The following is a 22,528-nucleotide window of genomic DNA, read 5'->3' on the forward strand; positions in this document are numbered from 1 at the left end:
AGTACTTCGATATTCTCCTGGGGAACTCAGCAAGGCTTGGGGCATATCTGTGGCAGACAGAATGTTCAGAGAGTTAAGAAGCACAGAATAAGTTCTACTGTACAAATACAAATGGCAATTTTCCATGGCTCGTAGCTTGGCCAAATCGAGGTGGATTTTCACAGGGTATCTTTCCCTTTGACCCTAGAACAGATGTCAATTTAGAGACTTGGCTCCAAATCTTTGAGGTGCTCGATTTGTTGTCAAGAACAAGCTAATTGTTTTTGCTTATTTCCCCCCCACACCCCGAAATATTCCACATGACGCAGAGACCAAGCCTAAAACATTTCAGCTGTAACTCCTAAAATTTGGCCAAGTTATCAGGAACTAAAACAAGGGGATTATGCTGGAAAGTGTTCAGCACAGTGGTGCTGGAACATTTGTAGCAGTGGAGGTGCTGAAAGTCAGCTCCCTTACCCCTGTACTCCCGCCCCGCCTCCACACTGACGCTGGGAGCAGGGGACCCGGAGAGCGGTAAGGGGGCCGAGGTCACAGGTGGGGGCAGGCATGGGGCCAGGAGCAGAGCCCTGGGCAGGGGCCGGCAGCCGGGACCCCACATGTGGGCCAAGAGCAGACCCCCAGCCCTGGGGCCAGGCCCTGGGAGTGGAGCCCCTACTGAGCGGGGAGCCAGGCATGGGGCCAGCAGCTAGGGAGCAGGACCCCAGGCATGAAGCCAGCAGCTGGGACCTGAGCCCCAGGTGAGATGAGGTGAGGGGCTGGGGAATTGAGTATGGGCAGAGGCCCGGGATCAGGGCATAGGCGCACGAAGCACCCCCAGGTTTTACGCACAGAGCCAGTGGCTGGGGAGTGGGGCCAGTGCCCCCGCATAAAACTTGGGGGTGCTGCAGCACACCCCTACTTCTCACGCTTATGGTTCAGCAGTCTTAAATATGGGTGTTCCTCTGTTGTGCCAATAGTAGTATTCTGGTTACCAGGACAAGCTGTTAGAGAGTAGGGTTCCTCAGGTGTTGCCAGACTTCTCCAGACAGACAGACACACACGTTATGCCAGAGACCACCTACCAACTGCTCATAGCCTCCGAAGATATACATGGTCTTTCCGAGGACACAAGCCGAGTGCCCATCTCTCGCTCCTGGGACCATTCCAGAGACCTTGGGCGTGAACCATTTGTGATTGTCTAAAATACAGAGACAATGGATGTCAAGAGCAGACACCAAACAGCAGACTTGGGGATGGGAGACTGAATGGGAACAGTTCTCAGGAGGACATCTTTCCAAGGAAATAAAGGCCACCACCTCCCAAAGGAGGAAGCCATCCCCTTCCCCCTACGTCCATGCCAAAGACTGGAACTGTTGATATTGTACATGGGCCATCCGCTATGAGTGCTGGTGGGAAGCTCTCTAAGGCCAGGCCACCTGCCAGGGCTTCCACAGACAGGGGCCTTGTGGGACCTAAATTCTGTGGCAAGGCCCGCTGATTCCTGTGACAGTGATGCTGAATTCTGCAGCCATTCCGAATATGTTTTTAACAAACCCGAGTACCCCCAGTCAGCACAGTACCCCTTAGGGAGCCTTTAATTTTCTATAGATGTAAAGCTCATTTGAGCAGCTCCTCAATTGTGCAGTTGCATATTTTCAGTCACCAGGCTGCAAAGAACTTTGTAGTGACAGTAAGCGTGGGGGCAGCATTTGAGATGCTGGCTGCCTTAGGTGGCTGAAGTATGCAGCACTCTAGAACCTTCTCAGAGGGTCAAAGGCATTTCCCACTTGCTTGCATCAGTGGATTTACTCCAAGAGCCACTGTCATGAGCAAGGGAGCCCCTCTCCCTGAATTATCTGCTCTTTCCATCATTACAGTACTTGTCCCACTCCTGTTCACCCCATCTCACCTGCACCTTTTCCCATCCCTCCAGAGTTTCCACCTTGCTGCCCCTCTGTTCTCCTTTCCCACAAGTCCACCTGCCCCAGTCATTTTATTCAGCTCTCTCTCTGTGAAGTGCTCCTTGGTCTGCAAGCTTAGGGGACTGACTCCATTCAGGGGAGTCTCCATGCCCAGTTAAACACATTCTCCATGCAGAGCAATGTGAAACGGAGCCAGTGAGAGTTACTGCCAATCTCATGCAGGCACCTGTCCCGGGACCCCACTGACAAGCACAGATAAGCCTTGGAGCAGCAGGAGATCCCCTCAGTGCTGCTAGCAGCCAGCAGCGCTTATTTCAGGAAGTGGCAAAATTGGGATCTGCTCAACATTCTCCAAGAAACAAGAACTTCTCTGAACTTGGCCTCCAGCCATAGTTATCTGCCCAGACTCCATCTGGAGCTGAATGAAGGGGCCTGCTGGAAGGTCAGTGAAAGCACTACGGAGACAGTAAGCAGAAAGGGAAAGTGAGCATTGCTCCCACCAGAATTCCTGTCATGCTTGGGGCCACTTCCAAAGCCAGTCATGCGCTATCATAAAAAGCCCAGCCAAGAACAATATCAGAAATCAGAGATAGAGACACTTAGGACACCTGATCTAGTCCACACCTGCACCCCCACTCGTCAGAGCAGGCCTATACTCTGCAGCAGTCCTCAGGGCTTTGTGCAATCTAAAGTGACTCACCCAATGGGGCTTCCATCACTTCCTCCGCGTGAAGCAGGATTAGCAGTGCTCACTTTCCAGGCTTGGAGAGGAACTGGCACATGTGCATGGAAGACTGGGCAGGGTTTTGGACTAGGACAGAAGCCTGGGGCCTTTCCATCAGTTTTCATTTAACACTACTCCTAAACGGCTTTAGCCAGCAGCTGCATAGAGCCAGCTGCCTCAGGCCCTTTGTGTCTGCAGTGGTTTGCTAGGGCTGCCCTCTCCAGCTGGGCTTGTCAGAAGAGAGAGAGCTCCAACAGCAGCCTGAGTGAAGAGCCCATGCAGCAAGCCATTCCCTCCAGATCTCAAAAGGGGTAAGCAACTAATATCCCTCTAATTTCACCCCAAGAGCCTATTTCTCTTCAGTCCATGAATCCTACTTGCCTCCACATCCCCTTTGCCATTCTTCTGAAATCTCTCTTCACCTATTCCCTGATGCACTAGTTCTGATCTGCCCCACCAGCTGCAAGTCACCTGACACCCATCAAGCCCACTCAGACCCCTTCATTGCTTCCCCACTGTGCTGAAGTGCCTCCTCCTTACCTTCCAGGCTCCACCCAGCTCTGACCAGACCTGCTTACTGTGGCCCCCTCTCTTACTCACTACAACTTCTGTATCCTGTTTCTGCTTTTGTCTTTGCTCCCACATGGCATTAAGGGCTGCACAGAAGAACAGCTTCCCTCTCCTGGAGCATCCACCCTCTTCAAGAGCTCACTCGCCCTCAAACTTTTTCCAGCAATCGTTATGCAGAGTTGTTTTTCACAAGAAGGAAGAACTGTGATTTTAGTTAAGACAAAAGGGAACTCAAAGCATTCAAGAGTCTAATTAATTCTAATTTCCCATTAGAAAGAGCTAAATAGCTGTCATTCCTAGTTCAAAAGCAACACAGAGTCAAACATGCGAATACATCCAATGCTGCTAAGCTAGCCAGAGATCCCATCTCTCACATGCTCCCAGTAAAAGGCAGTTTCCCAGCCTCTTGCAGTGTTTCTCTAAAGAGCAAACCGCAGCCATCACTTCATGGGGACACTTAGTGGGGGAGCACAATACTACTGCCATGACACCATGGGGAGGGGGTATCGTCTCCAAGAGTACTCAAGGTGGGGAAGGGCGAAAATCTGGCACTTACTGACATCAAAGGCGTAGAGAACATTGCAGGCTCCCTCAGTGTCATTACGGCCTCCCCATATGTAGATGGTATCGTCAATCAGCACAGCTGAGTGCCCATACCTCATATAGGGCACCTCCCTCACGTGGTCCCGGCTGTTTGTCCACACTGGCGGCAGCTTGGTCCAGCGCAGAGACACTGAAAGCAGAAGCCCCAGATTGTTACTTTGCTGGCTTGCCCAGTTCACACCAGGTGTCAGGCTGCCACACAAGTGAACCCACGGAGTGAGCATGCATATATGTGGATAGAACCACTTGCAGTTATTCTGCAGCTCATTGTGGGGGTACTCTGGTAAGCAAGTAAAAAGCCTTAATTAAATTTGAACAGCAGTAGCTACAGATAACACTAATATGAAATCCTCTGTAGATACTGGTGGGTCTGCTGGCCCACCAGGGAGTATCCGAGGACACTGCAGAGAAGCTGAGTGATTTCTCTGCATCAGATTTCATCACACAGGGTGTCAGAGGAGACAACTACTCCAGCCAATTCTATTCAGGTAATAGACGCGTGACACTATCAGACAGATGTCAGAGAGTAAGGTCTGGAGAGACTAATCAGTTGAAGAACAGCATAGCCCCTCGAATCAGATGGTATATTCAAGGATTCTGAAGGAATTTAAGAATGAAGTTACTGTAGCTACGTTTAGCGGAGTTCCTTGGAATTTTACCTGTTACTGAGGCTAGATTCACTGGTCTATTAGGTGAAATGATTAGATATAGAATTACCATGAGCAGCAAGAGGGGGAGAGAAGTGACATGACAACATATGGAGACCACAATTCTTTAGATAAGTCAAGGCTAGAGACATTTGTAAGGAACCTCAGATGGACCCAACAAAACTAGGTGAACGGGCAGCATAAAATTCACTGAAGGCAAATGCAAGGTAATAGTCATTGGAAGGAATAATTTGAACTACTCTTGGACATTACTGGTTCTAAGTTGTGGGACAATCAAAATCTCTATGCTATGTGCAACAACCAGAAGAGCAGACAAGATGTCAGGATGCATAAGGAATGAAACGGAAAGTAACAGATTATAATGCCACCATATAAATCAATGCCACAGCCTACCATCTCCTAGCATACTGTTTTCAGTTCTGTTCTCAGTGGAGGGGAGGTTAGACATTGATAAGGAAAGTGATTAGAGGCACAAACACTTTCACATGAAGAGAGATTCCTAAGATTGGGATTGTTTAGAAAGGAAGCAAATAATGTACAAGATGTGACAACATCCAAAACAACAAACGGCATAGGAAAAAGGAAACCAGGCGCTGCTATCTACCTTTTCATAATAAGAGGAAAACAAGGGGACGTTCAGTGAAATTGAAAGGCAACAAAGCAATATATTTAGAAAATTGCTACAAGGAAATATTTTTACATAGCACCCACTTAGCCTGTGGCACTCATTGCCACAAGGGGTCATTGAGGTCAAGAGCTGAGCAGGAGTTAAAAAACCAGACACATATATGAATAATGAAAACATCCATATTCCATTAGACAGGATAAAAGGGTTTGGATTTTTATATAGAAAGGGTTAAGAACCCTCTTGCTTCAGGGCTGTGTGTTTTATAGGGGAGAAGACTGCAATTCACAAGGATCAGTGCTCTCCAAGCTGAGCACCAGTGGTGTGCACGTCTCATATTTGACCTGCATACTGCAGCTACCATCAAGAGAAATGAGAGTTTGACAATATAACCTGATAACTGAGGCATGGGAATTCCAGCCTCTGCCAGCCCACGGCAGCCGCAAGGATGGAGCGCTCTTACCTGCATTAAATACGTGGACATCAATCTGCCGCAGAGTCTCATAGTCTTCACCAGAACAATACCCGCCAAAGGAATATACTTTATGGCCAACAGCCACAGCAGCGTGGTTCACTCTCCGAGGCCCACCTTCCAAGTGCACAGTCCACCGTAACATTCCCTTCTGTGAATGATCTATCCTTCAAAGCTAGAGGGCGCTACAGCCTCATGCCCATAGGGCTGGGCTGAAGCCATTTAATTCTGCAACAGAGACAGAATGCAATGCTCAGAAGATAGATCCCCACTCTCAATGTCTCCCCATGCTCTGTGTATGCCCGCTACGAAGGAAACACTTCTCTCAAGCCAACAGCTTTCCCACTGGAGAAGATTTTAAATATCTGTTTAGAACATGCATACAAAGGGTCTTCCCACCCTTGCTTGGTATGGGGGTATTTGTGACTACGTCGGCTGTATCTACTTTGAGGGGATCTTAAAGGGAGCCTGCAGGCCAGCTGCTTCTGGAGAAAGGAACCTGGGGCAGGATGGGGCTATTTCAGACATTACAGAATGTGGCAAAAGCAGGACAGTTCATCATGTCAGCCTCAGTGACACCAGGGGTCTAGATAGCTCAGGGGATGCAGAACCTTTCCTCTGTGGTCCCTAGTCCAAAACCAGGATACCAACCAACGTGAGGTCTCCCACAAGTACCAGGCCCAATCCACAATATGTGCTGGATGGTTCCTCTAAAGATTACATTGCCCAAGGAAGTAACAGTGCATGCTGGTGGCAAAGTTTATTTCCCCGACTTCCTCCTCTTAGTCAGTGCATCTTGAAGCCTGCCCAGAACAGACTACATGCCTCTGTCACTACAGCACCTTCTTCCCCTTACCCACAGCACACAGAGCGAGTAGCACAGTATGTACAAATTAACTGCAGTAAAAAAAAAAAAGTCACCAAGAGGCAGAAAATGTAAAGAACTAAGCCCTTAACTCCACCACACGATGCAGTGTGTATTGTTCATAACCTCTTGGGCTCACAAGGTGTTTTAAGCTATGTATTTGCCAGACTGGCAGCCCCTTCCCTCTCCTGATCACAGTGCAGTGGGAGAGACTCAAGGAGCAGAGAAGCCCCATGGGAGGTCCTTGCTCAACCTGTATTGGGAATTTCTGATGGTATCTTTTGATTAGCTCATATTTTCACTCACACTGAGCCCAAGGCTACAATGGGGAAAAGGAAGGCAGGGGAGGAAGAGAGAATTACAGATAGCATTTACTTCCATCTCCAACCAGCCTGGTACCCACTGCTAGGAGAACCACAGTAAGTTAAAGCAGCAGCCCATGGCCCTTCTACGACAAGTCAGAGCATGCTATGAATTTGTACAGCACACGTCAGAAGTGTTTGGCAAACCCCCAAGAAGCGCACACAGAGACAATTTTTCCATTCACTTTATTTTCTTCCTCTTCAAATTGAGCAAACGCACCAGCTCTTGGATTTATATGGTCCCCACCACCATCATAGGCGAGTAGCACATTGTTTATTCTCAACACCCCATGAAGTGGAACTATCCCCTGTTTTATGACCAGGGAATGGAGGCTCTGGGCAAGCTGTTTAACCGTTTTAAGTCACAGGTGGTGTGTGGCAGTTTGAGGATTGAAACAGGCTAGGTTTCCAACTTCAGCCACTTTTGTAGCCCTGTTTAATAGTGACTAGAAACCCTACTTCCACCTCATTCTGTCTTAACAAAAGCGAGGCAGAAGGGACTCTGCTTGAGGGTGACTTTTGAAGTTTGACAAGAGAAAGCATAGAAAGTTTCAGCCACAAGATGTTTTCAGAAAGTTTGAAAAGTAATACATTGGAAACTGCTCCATAACCTTAAGCACAGTGGGAGCTAACAGTCAGCTATTACACAAAGGCACGAGAATGCTACACAAGAAAAGCAAGAAGAGCAATAACCACCACCATTAAATTAACACCAATAGTAGTTAGAGACTTTAGCTATTTTTCTCTTCCGGTTATCGCTGGTAACTTAGCCCTCCACAAGTTAATAAGCCAACAGAATTCACTCCAGAGTATTTCCCCAGCAGAGCAGCAGTCTGAGAACTAGTTCTCCACCTGAACCCAAGCTGTAGGCAACACTCCAAGCCATTTCTGGAACAATTCCAAACTTCACCTACATCAACAGTTTTTCTTCTCACCAGCCAACTCCCATTGTATAAGCTCCCCACAAAAGCTACAGAACATCCCTCAGGGAGCTGTCATGGTGACTGCTAGGGTCACCTTTAGACTAGTTGGTGATTTCAAGTCTAGCCATTCAACAGTCACAGAGCTGAGAGTGGCTTAGTCCACTTCCTAGGGGACTGACAGCCATGTCACAATTGGATTGACCTTATTAGAAGCCAAGGATTTAACAGGTCAGTTGCTGCAGGACATGCACCCATAACCATCTTGTGCCTGGCTAAAGAGAGGAAGCCTCATGTCTCCCTGCTGCTGGGAGCAGGCTCTTGCATCTCTCTCAGCTAAGCAGAAGAAAGGTGGGAAAAGATAAGTTCCAAAAGCATGGAAATCTGAATTCTCCCATTGGATATTATAGCCTGGTTGACATGCAAGGCAGGGACCCACTTATTAGCAGCAAACATGTAAACCTCCTCTCCTGAGGTACTCATAACACCTTCGGAACGTTCTCCTTGCAACTGGATCCGAGCTGGGCTGAGGTTGGACAGGTTGAACAGACCCAATGGAGCCATCTGAGTTAGCCGAGTACATGGGGATGGGGAACACACTTTCTGCTTTAAGAACTCTTCGGCTCCCCTCCCCCCCCCGACCCATCACCAAAGCAGCTGTTTCAAGCTTCTCAGTCAGTTGGTAGCCTCCTAAACAATGTGACTCTTCCTCACTGAAAGTATTAAAAGCGTAAAGTCTGTTTGCACTTATGCAGAGACATGCTGTCCGGTGCTGCAGAAAGGAGAGCCTCAGACTCAACCGTCTCTGGTTTCAGTAATCTGGTGATAATTTCATGGGAGAGCACAGTGAATGCTTTCACACAGCCCAAAATCTTAAGAAAACAACTGTGAGCTGAGCTGCTACAGTTAAACCAGGATATGCCAGCAGGCAGGATTCGGTGCAAAAGCACAGCCACGGTTAAGTGAAAAAGGAAGAGTAGCACCTGTCACTTTAATCTTGTGGTACAGATACATTAACGCCCCACCCCCAACACACCCCCATGGCAGCGAGAGTCAGAGCCCTGGTCAACTCACTGGGGGCAGGGCCAGCTCCAGGCCCCAGCTTTCCAAGCAGGTGCTTGGGGCGGCATTTTGAATGGGGCGGCAGGCCGTGTCCCGCGGTGGCAATTCAGGGGCAGCTCCGCCACTCTTCCTGCCGCAGCGGCTTTCGGCGGCAGCTCCACCACCGTTGCGGCAGCGGCAATTCGGTGGTGACCTGGGGTGGCAAAATTGGTAGAGCCACCCATGACTGGGGGATTCGCACGACAGGGCTCCAGATAGCAGCGTAGACATTCCCACTCAGGCTGCAGCCCAGGCTTTGAAACCCAGTGAGGTTTCAAAGACTGGGCTCCAGACTGAGCCTGAATGTCTACACTGCTATTTTCAGCCCTTCAGCACAAGTCAGCCAACCCAGGCTCTGAGACTTGCTGCCAGTGGGGGGGGGTGGTAGATGGACCTTAGTTATACTTCTGCGCAAAGAAGCTCCGCCTCACAGATTTCTCCTTTTTTCCTTTAAAAAGTAAGGTAAATGCAAGAGGGGTAGATAACCTAGACACACAAGCCTGCCACAGCACATGTGCTGCAGCCAAGAATGTATGAAAAGTATGCCCTTACAGAGACCATATTAGGCTGCAAGTGAAGCTACTGAACTCTCCTCAGCCTGCCTGACACATTGTACAGTAGCAAAGGCAGAAAGAGGATGGCTTCTGGAGCTGCATTTGACAGCACAGTATGTTCTCCATACACCCACAGCCCTAAAGCTTGTTGTTTTGTTAAGCACAGCTGATTGGTAATGGATTCTTAAAGCCATATTAAGCAGTAAGCACCAATCTACAGCATTTGTTAATTCTTTATCCCTTACAAGGCCATAGCAAGTCTTGCTGTTGCCTGTAAAGTTTTATATTTTGTCAGGTTTGTTAATCATTCAACATACAGTTGCACTTTGAACCTTTTTGAATAATGAAACATATGGCATTTTAAAAGTGGGTTCTATTGCAGACACAGAAGCTTTCAGTAGAAGAACATTTTCAGTCTTTTAGAGGACTGATGATTCCAGCAAATTGCAGTTGCATTTTCTGGCACATGAATTTAAAAAAAGTTTGCGTAGTGGGTGGTGGTTGGGAGGATTCTGTCCTAGACAGACCCAATCAGGGAGTAGAATTAGGCCACTACAAACTGCTTTTGAAAATCCCACCTACACTATTTATATGTGAAGCCCTAACTCATCCTGATGCAAGTTTCAAGTCACACAGGACAAAGTTTTCAAACACATCTCTAAAAAGTAGAGACGTACATCAAAGCAAAGTCAATAAGAGTTGGGTGTTCATCACCTTTGAAAAGAAATCAGGCCATTTGGATTACGTGACTAACTTTAGGCACCCATATTTGAAAGTGTTCATCTAAGTTTGTAACAAAAATATAATAACTATTAACACACAATATGAATGACAATGAAACATTATCTGTACTTTATATCTTTACAAACAGAACCAAGCGTACATATCATGGTTAAGTATTAATTCATTTTCAAGCCTCTCACCTCTTTACATGTCCATTTCTATTAAATACAAGATCTTTTCAAGACCTCAACATAGAAGATTAAACAATTATACTGTTAGCAATACACAACATGGCTTCTAATTTGCATAATCAACATTCATAAAAGTACAATGAAGAGCAAGGAATGAACCAGGGGATTATCTCCACTCTCACCTTCACCTCCAGGCCAGCCAAAGAGCTGTTGCAAAACCCATCTTCCTTTTCTTCCACTGTCTCCATCACTCCCTTCTAGATCCCTCAGTGGCTGCCTGTCTTTTGCCACACTGTATTCAAACTGCTTGGCCTCCCCTTCCATGTGGGGCATAACCTCATCCCTTCCTCTCATTACCTACTCCTCCCTTGATCTCCTCCACCTGCTCTCTGCTTCCCTACCTTCTTTTACGCTTGAACCTCTTCTATTGCTTGTCCTCCAAGCATCCTCTTTCACCTCATATGCCTCCTTAAAACCCACTTCTCGTGTGCTGCCTCCCATCCAGATCCCCCTCACCATCTTTTGTCTGACTGGCTCTCCTCCCCATTTAGCCTACACCTGGGAATCAGATTCAGTGGTTTGGAGCAGGCACTTGACCTCTCGTAGGTTTGCACATGTAGCAGCAAACTTCACAGGTTCCTGTTACTTCCTGGGTAATATTACAATAAAGAAGGGCCAAGGTAAAGTTCCATTTCTAAGTTTTAGTTTCTAGTATTAAGTTACTAGTTAAAATATTTTAGTTAAGAATAATATTTATACCACCTTTCAAGAGATTTTCTAAGTCATTCATATTCCACTGTTCCTGTGAAGATATTTCACATGAAGGAATAAGTTCACAATCTTAATATTAATAAAAAAATATTCTCAGACATATAGCTTTAAGTGTTAAGAATTTTTCAGAGAGCATTAAGAGGTCACAATTTCTAACTTTCACTAAACCTTCTCTTTCATATTTTGTTAGGGTTGAATCACTTTTTGGTCATTTGAATTGCTTAGACACAGTACACCATCATCACTCCACAATTTAACAGATTCCCTGTCTTTGGGAGGGAGAAACATTGACTGGATGCCATTGCAATGAATGCTTGGTTTCTTTATGGTGTTGGATCATATTAAAGAAATTCTGTATTAAAATCACAAATGACTGATTCCCCATCGTTTGAATTCCAGGGTATTAATAATTAAGAGGTCTCTTGGTTTTTGGTACTGTTTCTCTCCCTCTACGTGTGAAACTTGCAAGCTGCTAATTGTGTTAGTTCATTCTAAGACAGAGTCTGTTCTCAAAGCAATTCTTTGTAACAACAACTACTCACACAGAGAGAGACTCAAAGCAATACTCTGTAACAACAGAAACAGCACCCAGAGACTCCCTGCCCTTTTGCTGTATTCTTCTTGCTCTGTTAACAATTGTGATTAAAATAGAGATAGAGGATGTATGTGGATGGATGCTTGGTGAGGATAATAACTGAATGATCAGGGAGGTGCCAGCCTAAGAATCCAGTGTCCATCAGCTGAAGAAGGCCTGAAGTGGAAATAACGAGAGGACCCCCGGAGGGCAGACTGGAATCCACCCAACAGCCTCAAGAATGGGAGAACCAAAGAACAAGATAACATCTGGCAGCACGAAGCCATCAGGAATGTGCCATCTGCTGATTGATTCAGCAACAGCATGATGAAGCAATTCCCAGACTGGCATAGGAAGAAATTCCTATAAAAATGGACTCTAGAAAGTGAGAACTTTGGGGTCTGATTCTGCAAACCAACTTCCAGGAGCATCAGATGACCATCTGACAAGACCCTGCTCCCTCCTCACGTCTAGGCCACCTGGCCAGTGGCTTGGCATGAGCAACTCTAAGGCTGGTAACTATGATAACAACCTTGCAGAACCTGTGCGTGTGTGTGTGTATGAATGAATGAGTGAATAAATATGAAATTGAATGGAATGTTATAGCTATAACTAACTGCTTACTATGATTCTTTCTGTATTCACAGTAAATGTGGCATTTTGCCTTTTCCCCTTTAGTAAGATCCTGCTGGTTTTCATTTTATTGGTAGAACAATGGAAATACCTGGCTAAGGAGACGTATATCAAAAACACCTGCCCATAAGTTTTCCAAAATGTACAGAATTGTATACAGACTTCCTCGGGGATCTTTCGTTAGAGACTGGCAGCAAAACAATTAGCAGTATGAAACTTCTTCCACGTGGACATATTGACAGCTATTTACTTTAAAGATGAGACAACTAAGAAGGTACATAGAAGATCTAGAAAAATTAATGGTATAGATAAGGTAGATCAGGCTATTCTATTTGCCCTATTCTTCCACTCTAACACAACTGTGAAGTTAAAAGGTCGCAAATTCAAAACTGAGCAAAGGAAATACTTTTCCACACAGTGCAAGTTAATTTTCTGGCAGTGAGCTCCACTAGCTATCACTGAGGCCAAAAGCTTAGGAGGATTCAAAAATGGATTAACTTTTGTATAGCTAATGAGACTATCCTGAATTACAACACTAAGGATTAAACAAGGATAAAGTTTGGAAGGCATACCAGCCCTGGAGCATCAGGGCTTAAACCAGTCACTCACTGCCAAGAGGTCAGATACTTTCCTATGAGCAGGTTATTCCATGAACTGCTACTGCAGCACTCCTTTCCTCTTCCTCTGAAGCTCCTCGCACTGACCACTGGTGGTGTCCTACCACAGGGTGATAATGATCTGATTCGGCATGGCAATTAAAATGTTCTGTGTAATTTAAGCTCTCCTTGGTCATATTCCTAGTTCTTTGTAAGGGACAAGGAGATTAATTCAAAAGAGTTAATAAAAGATTAGTAAGAATGAACTGCTGGTATTTAATGAAAATGCGCAAAATCCTTCTTCTGTCCCACAGAAGCTCTTTGGAGCTGACACACTGGCCACATAGGTTTTACTTTAATTGCTGAAGGGATACAAGTGTTAGTTATTTGATGCAAGAGTAGCAAGGGGCAGCCCAATGACAGTATGCAAAGAGCCCATCATCACCGCCAGGGTGGCAGGTGGGCATGGCACTCAGCCATAATGGAAGTTTCTCTACGGACAATCAGCAGAGAAAATGATAGTATTTAGATACTCATCATTGAGAAGAATGGGACAACTCACTCCGGAGAGCCAGTAACATTTAGATAGTAACTTGTGACTAGAAGGGTTACAAGCTTCCCCTCCCCCCCAAAGAAAAGCTACATTCTGTAGAAAATAAGAGTCTTTAATCCTTAGAATACAGAACGTGTATAGCTATTTCTACCATCCCTGACTATAGAGCTGTTTAAAGCATATGCATAACTCAGAGAACCAGTCCTCAATCAAGTTGTGACAGCCTAGCAAAGTTGTGTGTCCTTGCACAGGACTACAATTACAGCTATAAATTACATCAGAAAAATATGTTCTGAAACAGCAATAGTTATTTGACCAAATTGGTCACAATTAGCCCATGCACCAGTTCTCAAGTTTGACTCTATAAAACTGGTGTTATTAGGAGTGAAGAAAAATGGCTGCACTTTTTGCAAAAATAAGAAATTTCATGTTTTCATTGCTGGAATGAGAGCATGCTGCTGAGCTGGCTCGCCAACCTGTGCGCCAAGGAAATGGATGCTAAAGCCATTTCTAGCAAGTGCTCAGATTTGTCTGATTGCACAGATCCAGCTCTTCCCCCCTTAATCCCCAAACCAGATGGGAAGACCCAGCAGGAAGCAGTCTGGATTTCCCAAGCCCTACCCTGCTAAGGACTCCCCAAGCAGCAGGGAATCTGCACCGGCTGTCTCTGTTAAAGTGCCTGGAGGAGAGAAAGTCCCTACCGTGCTACTGCCTTAGTCCTCAGCACTGCGTGTCCCGAGATGTGCCAGCCACAAGGTTTAATAGCACTTAAAATAGCCCCAGCCAGCTTGAAGCAGTCCATATAGACTGTTCTATTTCAGGCACATCCAACTTACAGTTAGATCCAGCCACAGAGTAATCCAGCTTCTACACTCGCTCCTGACATTTACGCACTGCTTTGGCTATTTGTTCCAAGGCAGCAGGAAAGACAGGGGCTGTGTCTACATAAGTGTATTTACTGGCTTTTTCAGCACAAACCCAGTTACACTAGATTTGGTTACAATGGTACTGCTAAACAGCCACTAAATTTGCTAACACAAATACAAGCCTTGAGGCTTGTTCAAGACACCAGGTACCTCTTGAAGCTCATCACTTCAGAGAGTAGAAACTCACCCAGGTTTACCTTCAGGCAGATATCAGCACTGCCCCTGTTTATATCTCATTTCCCATCTCCTGCCATTATTCTGTTTAGCTTTTGTGCCAGATAATATCAATTCCCATGATGCTTCTTTCTTTGCTTTGTCCCACAAATGCATCTGCACTTTCTTCCAGGATCCCCTTATGCCTAGAATGTCTCCCAACTTTCCACATCACACAAATTCCCTCTCCCCAAAAACCCAGTTCTTCCCCAGTCTCTGCAGCACAGTCACTCTCTCACACCAACTTAACATCTACATAAGTAGACCTCAAACAGAGGACACACACAAGGTGCACCCTGTGAAAACAAGCAGCCTCATTCACCATTTTATGCAAACCTCCCTTCCTCCCACCTGAAGTCCTCTCTCCCTGTATCATGTCATGTCACACTTCATCCCGATTGTCAAATCTTCAGGAGAGACTATTTCCTTATTCTCTGTAAGACACAACGCATGGCTAAAAATGTTGCTACAACAAAGGTCACCACATAACCGTTGGGTCACCTTACCCGGGCTAGAGAAGCGACAGCAGGAGATTTAAAAACAAGTATTTTAGTTGGATTAACTTCAACTTGGATGAAAGATTTCAGCAGCTAATACTGGGTACACACCTCGCCACACCCTCTGCAGGCAGATCATCCAAGTATCTCCAGACAGCATCATCTTGTGATCTGGACAAAGTACTGGAAGCCTGAAGATGCTGAGTTCCAAATCACAGCTCTGACAGTAATTCCCTAAGAGCCCTTGGGCACGTCCCTTCTTCTCTGCATCCATTTTCCCTTCTATAAAATGGAACAATACTGACCTTCCCCATGGAGTGGGGGCTGAGAGAGTTAATGGTTATGAAGTGCTTTCGGGATTAGTACTAAAGTTACAGTTATACCAGTATCCCCTGAATAATGACCACAGACATTACGCCATCTCCACAGCCTCCTGAACAGATACTGAACCTCCTGCACAATGCAGCTACACCCCAGCTTTTCTGCCCATCTCATTACAAACTTCCCTATGTAATTCCTTCCCTTTTCCAGTATCTCCAGCAACCATCAGAAGAGGTTACCACATAGAGGACATAAGTCCCCTCCCCCAGATTCCCAGGATACCCCATGAAGTCTTATTTGCTGTTTGTTCAGAGCTCTCAGGGAATCTCTGAGGGCAGCTGTGACATGCATAAGATACTCATGACTCCCAAAGAAACCTGCTATAAACAGAAATCATGATACCACACAAGGCAACTGAACTGCTCTGGAGGAAAAAAACCACCTCTCTCAAACCAAAGACATGTCTAACCAGAGTGACTAGAAGTGAGGGTTTGCCAAACACCTGTTCAATCTCAGTGCACCCCATTCACCTCCCAAAACCTCACTAAATCCATAATTATAACTCACTCCCCTACACACAACTAGTACTTAGCAACATATAGAGAAACAGGATCACTAGGTCTCGCTGCGGGGGCTTTCCCACTCAGCCTGAGCGAGAGGATCCAACTGGAAAAATTAATCACAGAACCCCAGTGAAGACATCCAGGCAACAGTGAGGTGGGGAGCAGGGGAGATTGCACTTAATCCCTCGGGATTCATCAGAATTGAGGTTTTTTGTGGAGGTGGGGGGCGATTTTATTTGATGTTTCAGGTCACTGACACTAAAACATTTCAATGAGTGTCTCATCATAATAAGGTACATACTTATACCTAACAACATTTAGCAGCACATTGTATATTGACCATACATTATTTTATTTTAATCACCACCCTTTCCCTTCCCCCTCACCACCAAGCCATTTAAACATAACCTTTATGTGATACATGTGTATCTTTAACCACTGATATTAACTTTATTGGGATGCTGAATATTTCTAGAAGGGGAGGTGTTTCAGGAGCTAGAAAATATAGGAAATTAGAGGAAGGGTGGAATGCAATTCAGTTGTTGTGATCTGTTGTTCCTATAAACAAACTGATTACACTAGAATGTTATTAGTGCAAATGCTGGACTATCACCTGGAAAGAGACCTGAAATTATCAGCTACCACAGAGTCTTTGCAGAAAGTTTTCTATCAGTAGCCTGGCAGAGGCCAAAGGTCAGAGTGGGGTCTTACTGCAAGATAGCAGCAACCATGTGCTTTTAGAGTGGAAAGTAAATCCCTCAGCATTGGGTAGGCCCTGCCATGAAGAGAAACCCCCACAACCTCCCTGCATGGTGACTAATACATCTGCCACACAAGCTCAGGAAGCTATTCTGAGAAGGCTAGACTCAGATGTTCATGGAGTTTTCCATATAAGCCTTATGTCAGTCCACCGCATGGGGGCCAGTGCAGGACCGGTCCCTATGGAAGTATGTACTTAGTCCTAGTTTTAAGTGATGGCGTTACCTCCACTTTCCTTAGGAGACTGTTCTCCAGTCAGATACATCTCAGACTTGTCTATACTTACGGCTAGATTGGCACTTCTGCAACCGATGCAGTGGTGTCGATTTAGCAGATCAGGTGAAGACCCACTAAGTCAATGGCAGAGTGCTCTCCCATCAACTCCTGTACTCCAGCTCCTCGAGAAGAGTAAGGTAAGTCAGCAGGAGAGCGTCTCCCATACAGCGGTGTCTACACCATGCTGTGTGTAAGTCGACCTAAGTTACATCAACTTCAGTTGTGTAACTTACGTAACTGAAGTAGTGTAACTTAGGTCGATTTACAGCTGTAGTGTAGAACAGCCCTCACTCTCCAGAAGTCTTTCCTGAGATTCAGCCCACATTTGTTTCTTGAGATTCAATCCACATTGCCAGGAACAAGCAACCTGCTAGGAGCCTATGACATATACTACCTTGCCTATGAGATGTCTGTGTAAGGACAGACTGAGGACCCTTCTGGATGCCTCTGAAAGTGGGAGCCATCAAAGATGAAGAAAGATGTTTAGTTTGGAAGAGAGGAGATTAAGGGGGAGACATGAAATACTTGAAAGGCTGACATGGGGGAAAAAGAAAAAAAAGATGGAGAAAAGCTGTTCTCTCTTGCCACAGAGGGCAAGACAAGAAGCAATGGGTTCAAACAGATTTAGATTAAATCTCAGGAAACACTAACTGTAAGAACAGACTGCCTAGGGAGATTGTGGAAGCTCCATCCCTGGAGGTTTTCAAAAGGAGGCTGGAGCCATCTGTCTTGGATGGTTTAGACACAACAACTCCAGCACCTTGGCAGCAGGCTAGACTAGGGTAGATGACCCTGGCAGTCCTTTCTAACCCTACGATTCTAAGAACAGAAATTCAAGTTAAATAGTCATTTCTTGGCTCTGCCCTTTCAGATAAAGCTCCACTAGAAGGGGTGAAGAGGAACATTATGTCCCGGTGTGGCAGCAATGTGTGTTTTCCATTAGGGAAGAGAAAGGTAACACCTTGCCCCACCCCCCAAGTCCTGTTGCTACAAGAGGCCCAGCTACTGGGGTCCACCAAGTTTTGTTACAAACCGTACAAAAGAGCTTCCATAAGCACCAATCAGAAGACCTTTCAATCCATTTGCCAAGGCACATGCACTTCTCATTTCAGGACAGGGCACACAGCGAGGAGACACTGACCTCCACTGAGGCACATATTAAGAATTTATGATCCAGGAGATAAATACTGACCGAGGTGAAGTGAAGAACAAACCTTGGTAACAGAAACTGAAATGAAAGGCCGATCCCCATGAGTTACAGGCATTTTGAATGTCTCCATCAGAAACACCAGTGTCACCATCACAGCCATGGATTTCAGAAGTGGGACGATTTTCCCTCTGAAACCAACAGGAAAGACGAAGTCAGAGGGTCTGGGCACTTGCTGAAGCCAGCCATGGAAGTCAAATTGGATTCTTTCATTGTCAAGAAACAAAACCCCAGGCCACACCTTTACCCTACAGAGGGTCATCAAATAAGTAAAACCCACGAACTGGAGAGAGAGGTTTATCCATTCTAGTAACTAAGGACGCAATTTTCAGAAATACCCAAGTGACCAAGGAGCACAAGACCCTGAAACTAAACACAATCACTTAGGGGCTTTTGAAAATAAGTCACTCCCTATGGGCATCATTTACATAGACTTGTGTTTAATTTTCCAACCCAGACCTCTATAGGCCCTTCTCAGGTTAGATATCACGTATGAGATGAGCCACTTCCCCAGACCAGCTCCTACTGCCCACCGGACAAGCTCACCATTCCCTGCCACACCATAACCTCTGCCACACACCCACCAGCCATTACCATGCCCCAAGGCCAGGCATACCAATGTTTGCTGCCATCACCAAGAGCCCAGTGACAAGCTACATCAGAATGGAGAATGAAAGCTGCTCCAGAGCAATCCAGCCTGCCTGGCACCACACAGACACTTGCTCTGCTCTGAATTGCAATGCAGCAGACACATGGCACAGAGGAACCGGCTCTCTGCCTGCCCCTCTCCTGCAGCAAGGCACCAGCTCTCCACCCCAATCCCCCAAGGGCCACCCGCCCCACGCAGGGCACCGGCTCCCCTCCCCCACAGGGCACCTGCCCCTCCCCAGAGAACTGGCTCCCCCCCCCCGGGCACCTGCCCCCCCCAGGGCACTGGCTCCCCGCCCGCCCGCCCCCCCAGGGCACCTGCCCCCCACAGGGCACTGGCTCCCCGCCTGCCCCTCCCCAAAGGGCACTGGCTCCCCGCCTGCCCCTCCCCACAGGGCACCTGCCCCCCCCCCAGGACACTGGCTCCCCGCCTGCCCCCCCCACAGGGCACCTGCCCCCCCCAGGACACTGGCTCCCCGCCTGCCCCCCCCCGGGCACCTGCCCCCCCCAGGACACTGGCTCCCCGCCTGCCGTCCCCACAGGGCACCTGCCCCCCCCCAGGACACTGGCTCCCCGCCTGCCGTCCCCACAGGGCACCTACCCCCCCCAGGACACTGGCTCCCCCACAGACATACACAGGGCACCGGCTCCCCGTCCGCCCGACACCTTCTCCCTCAGCGCTCACACCCAGCGGGCACCAGCTCCTCCCAGCCCCGCCCCCTACTCTACCTGCCGGGCCGGCGCGGCCCGCGACGCACGGGGGCGGGGCTGCTTCGCGCGGCTCCGGTTTAACGGCCGAGCTGCCACCTGCCAAGAGCCAGCAGCACCGCACGCAGGGGCTCGGGCCTAGTGCGCGTGCGCAGAGCGCACGCCGCGCGGCAGCCTGGGACTTGTAGTCCCGTGAGCCGCCCTCCCTGCGAGGGGGGGGAGAGAGAGCGAGCTCGGTAGGGGGGTCCTCCCCCGCTCGGCTCAGTGCAGGCTGCCCCCCCACTGCTCCTCCCCTGCTCCCACCCCGCCAATGCATCTGCCCCCCAGCCCTACCCCCCACCCCACCTTATGCCCCTCCCCTCACTTCCCCCAGTCCCACCCCATTCATCCCGCCACCAATGCCCCCTTCCTCCCCTCGACTTTACCCACAGTATCTTCCAGCGTACTGCCCCATACGCCGGCCCACCTCCTCCTGTGCCCACACTTGGCACCCCCCCCCCATACACCACACTGTCCTCCCACCCCCCCACGCCCCCGGACATGCACAACATTGCACAGGGTTAGAAAGAGGACTGGATACTTTTTTACTGATGAGATTACAAGTGTGGTTGACAAAGGTTTACTGTGACGACATAATATATTTATTTTTCTGTATGGCATATGATTTAATACCACATGATATTCTGATTAAAAAATCAGTGTTACACAACTCAGTGTAGCACCTGTTTAATGGGTTAAATACAGACCAAAAGATCTCCAAAAAGTAATTGTAAACAGGGAATCAGCATCCAATGGTGTGTTTCTAGTGCGAACCCAGGGGGGTCTGTTCTTGTCTCTGTGCTAGTTAATGTCTGTGTCAATGATTTAGAAGAAAATAAATAAAATAAATAAATAAAAGCATTTCTGGTAAAGTTTGCACATAACACAAAAATGGTGAAGAGGTAAATAATGTTAAGGACAGGCTGGTTCTGTGTAGTGATCTGGGTAGCTTAATGAGCTGTGCTCACTTGAACAACACAAGATTTAGTACAGCTAAACACAAGGTCATACAGTTAGGAACAATGACTGTAGGTCATAGAATCATAGAATATCAGGGTTGGAAGGGACCTCAGGAGGTCATCTAGTCCAACCCCCTGCTCAAAGCAGGACCAGTCCCCAATTTTTGCCCCAGATCCCTAAAGGGCCCCCCTCAAGAATTGAATGCACAACCCCGGGTTTAGCAGGCCAATGCTCAAACCACTGAGCTATCCCTCCCCCCAAAGGTCACCCTTACAGAGTAGGGGACCGTATCCTGGGGTGACTCAGAAAAGGACACAAAGATCACAGTGGAAAATCAGCTGAACCTGAGCTCCTAGATGTGATGTGGTAGGTCAGAGAGCAAATATTATCCTTGGATATATAAGCAGGGGAGGTGTTATTACCACTGTACAGGGCAAACAGAGCCCATTATGGGAATACTGTGTCCAATGTATATGTCCACACTTTGCAAAGATGCTGACAAATTGGAAAGGATTCAGAAAAGAACCACAAGAGTGTTTCACAGTCGGGAAAACCTGCCTTAGGGTGAGAGACCAAAGAAGTTCAACCTATTTTATTTCCACAAGAGCAGTTTAAGTGGTGGCTTATCAGTTATCACAGTCCATAAGTATCTAGTTTGGGAAAAGATTTCTGATAGCCATGGGGTCTTTAATCTAGCACACAAAAATACAGCAATATCCAATGGCTGGAAGGTGAAACTGGAGATAGGAAGCAAATTTTTAACAAAGGGTAATTAACCATTGGAACAATTTATCTAAGGATGTGGTGGATCCTCTGTCACTTGAAGTCCTTATATCAAGACTAGACATGTTTCTAAGAAAGACACTCCCACTCAGCAGGAATGGGCTCATAAGAATGGCCATACTGTATCAGACCAACGGTCTCTGACAGTGGCCAGTGCCAGATGCTTCAGCAGGAATGAACAGAACAGGACAATTTTCCATCCCATCACCCAATCACAGCTTCTGGCAGTTAGAGGTTTTTGGGCACCTGGCACATTGGGTTGCATCCCTGACCATCTTGGCCAATAGCCATTGATGGACCTATCCTCCAGGAACTCATCTAGTTCTTTTTTTAAACCCAATTTAAAAATTATGTAGTAAAATAAAGGAATCACTGGGTGACATTCTCTGGCCTGTGCTGTGAAGACCAGACTGATCATATGGGACCCTTTCCATTCCTAAAATCTACAAATCTGTGAAGAAGAATATGCTGCCATCTCACAGTAAATATTAAAAGCAAAAGTTTTGGTAGCAATATACATACACACTGCTGCTTCAGAGTACATGCCAACCTCTGACTTCAGAAGGAAACGCTCACTGGGATCAAGTTGTTCCATAACTACCACTGCAGCATATTTCATGGGTTCTGGTGGGGGTGCCATAAGGGGCAGGGAGGCCAATGGAGGACTCTGAGGGGATGACGAAGAGAAAGGGCCATGGGGGCTCTGAAGGGAGGAGGATGATGGGGAGAGGCCATGGGGGGCTCTAAGTGGGGTGATTTGGGGAGGAGGAAGAGCCAGGAGGCTCTGGGGGTGGTGACAGGGGGGAGGAGGGAGGGGCCATGGGGGGCGTTGAGGGGGCTGTGGGCGAGGGCTCTGGAGGGCTCTGGGGGATCTCAGGGGGAGAAGGGAGGGGCTATAGGAGCTCCTAGGAGGTGTTAAGGGTCGGGTCGGGTCCAGGAGGCTCTGGGGGTGGTGACAGGGGGGAGGAGGGAGGGGCCATGGGGGGCGTTGAGGGGGCTGTGGGCGAGGACTCTGGGGGATTTCAGGGGGAGAAGGGAGGGGCTATAGGAGCTCCTATGAGGAGATATGGGGAGGGTCAGGTCCAGGGGGCTCTGAGGGGTGTGACGGGGGAGGAGGGAGGGGCCATGGGGGGTGTTGAGGGGGCTGTGGGCGAGGGCTCTGGGGGATCTCAGGGGGAGAAGGGAGGGGCTATAGGAGCTCCTATGAGGAGATATGGGGAGG

At 47.5% G+C, this 22,528-nt stretch overlaps 1 protein-coding gene across 6 annotated transcripts in view; it reads right to left on the minus strand.

Annotated features, from left to right (window-relative positions):
• KLHDC3 (kelch domain containing 3) overlaps nt 1-19,682 on the minus strand; it is a 34,846-nt gene extending 15,164 nt beyond the window's left edge. The window contains exons 1-5 of one of the 6 annotated variants that reach the window (XM_048842325.2): nt 19,546-19,682; nt 18,176-18,299; nt 5,555-5,791; nt 3,752-3,928; nt 1,062-1,177 (exon numbers count right to left, since the gene is read on the minus strand). In XM_048842325.2, coding sequence (XP_048698282.1) covers nt 1,062-1,177; nt 3,752-3,928; nt 5,555-5,708 — 447 coding nt within the window. In that variant the 5' untranslated portion in view covers nt 5,709-5,791; nt 18,176-18,299; nt 19,546-19,682. The other 5 variants (XM_048842327.2, XM_048842326.2, XM_048842330.2 and 2 more) reach the window with 5 other exon arrangements.
• Between the last annotated feature and the right edge of the window lie 2,846 nt (nt 19,683-22,528).

Source organism: Caretta caretta, chromosome 3 (assembly GCF_965140235.1).
Source record: "Caretta caretta isolate rCarCar2 chromosome 3, rCarCar1.hap1, whole genome shotgun sequence".
NCBI classification, from domain to species: Eukaryota; Metazoa; Chordata; order Testudines; family Cheloniidae; genus Caretta; species Caretta caretta.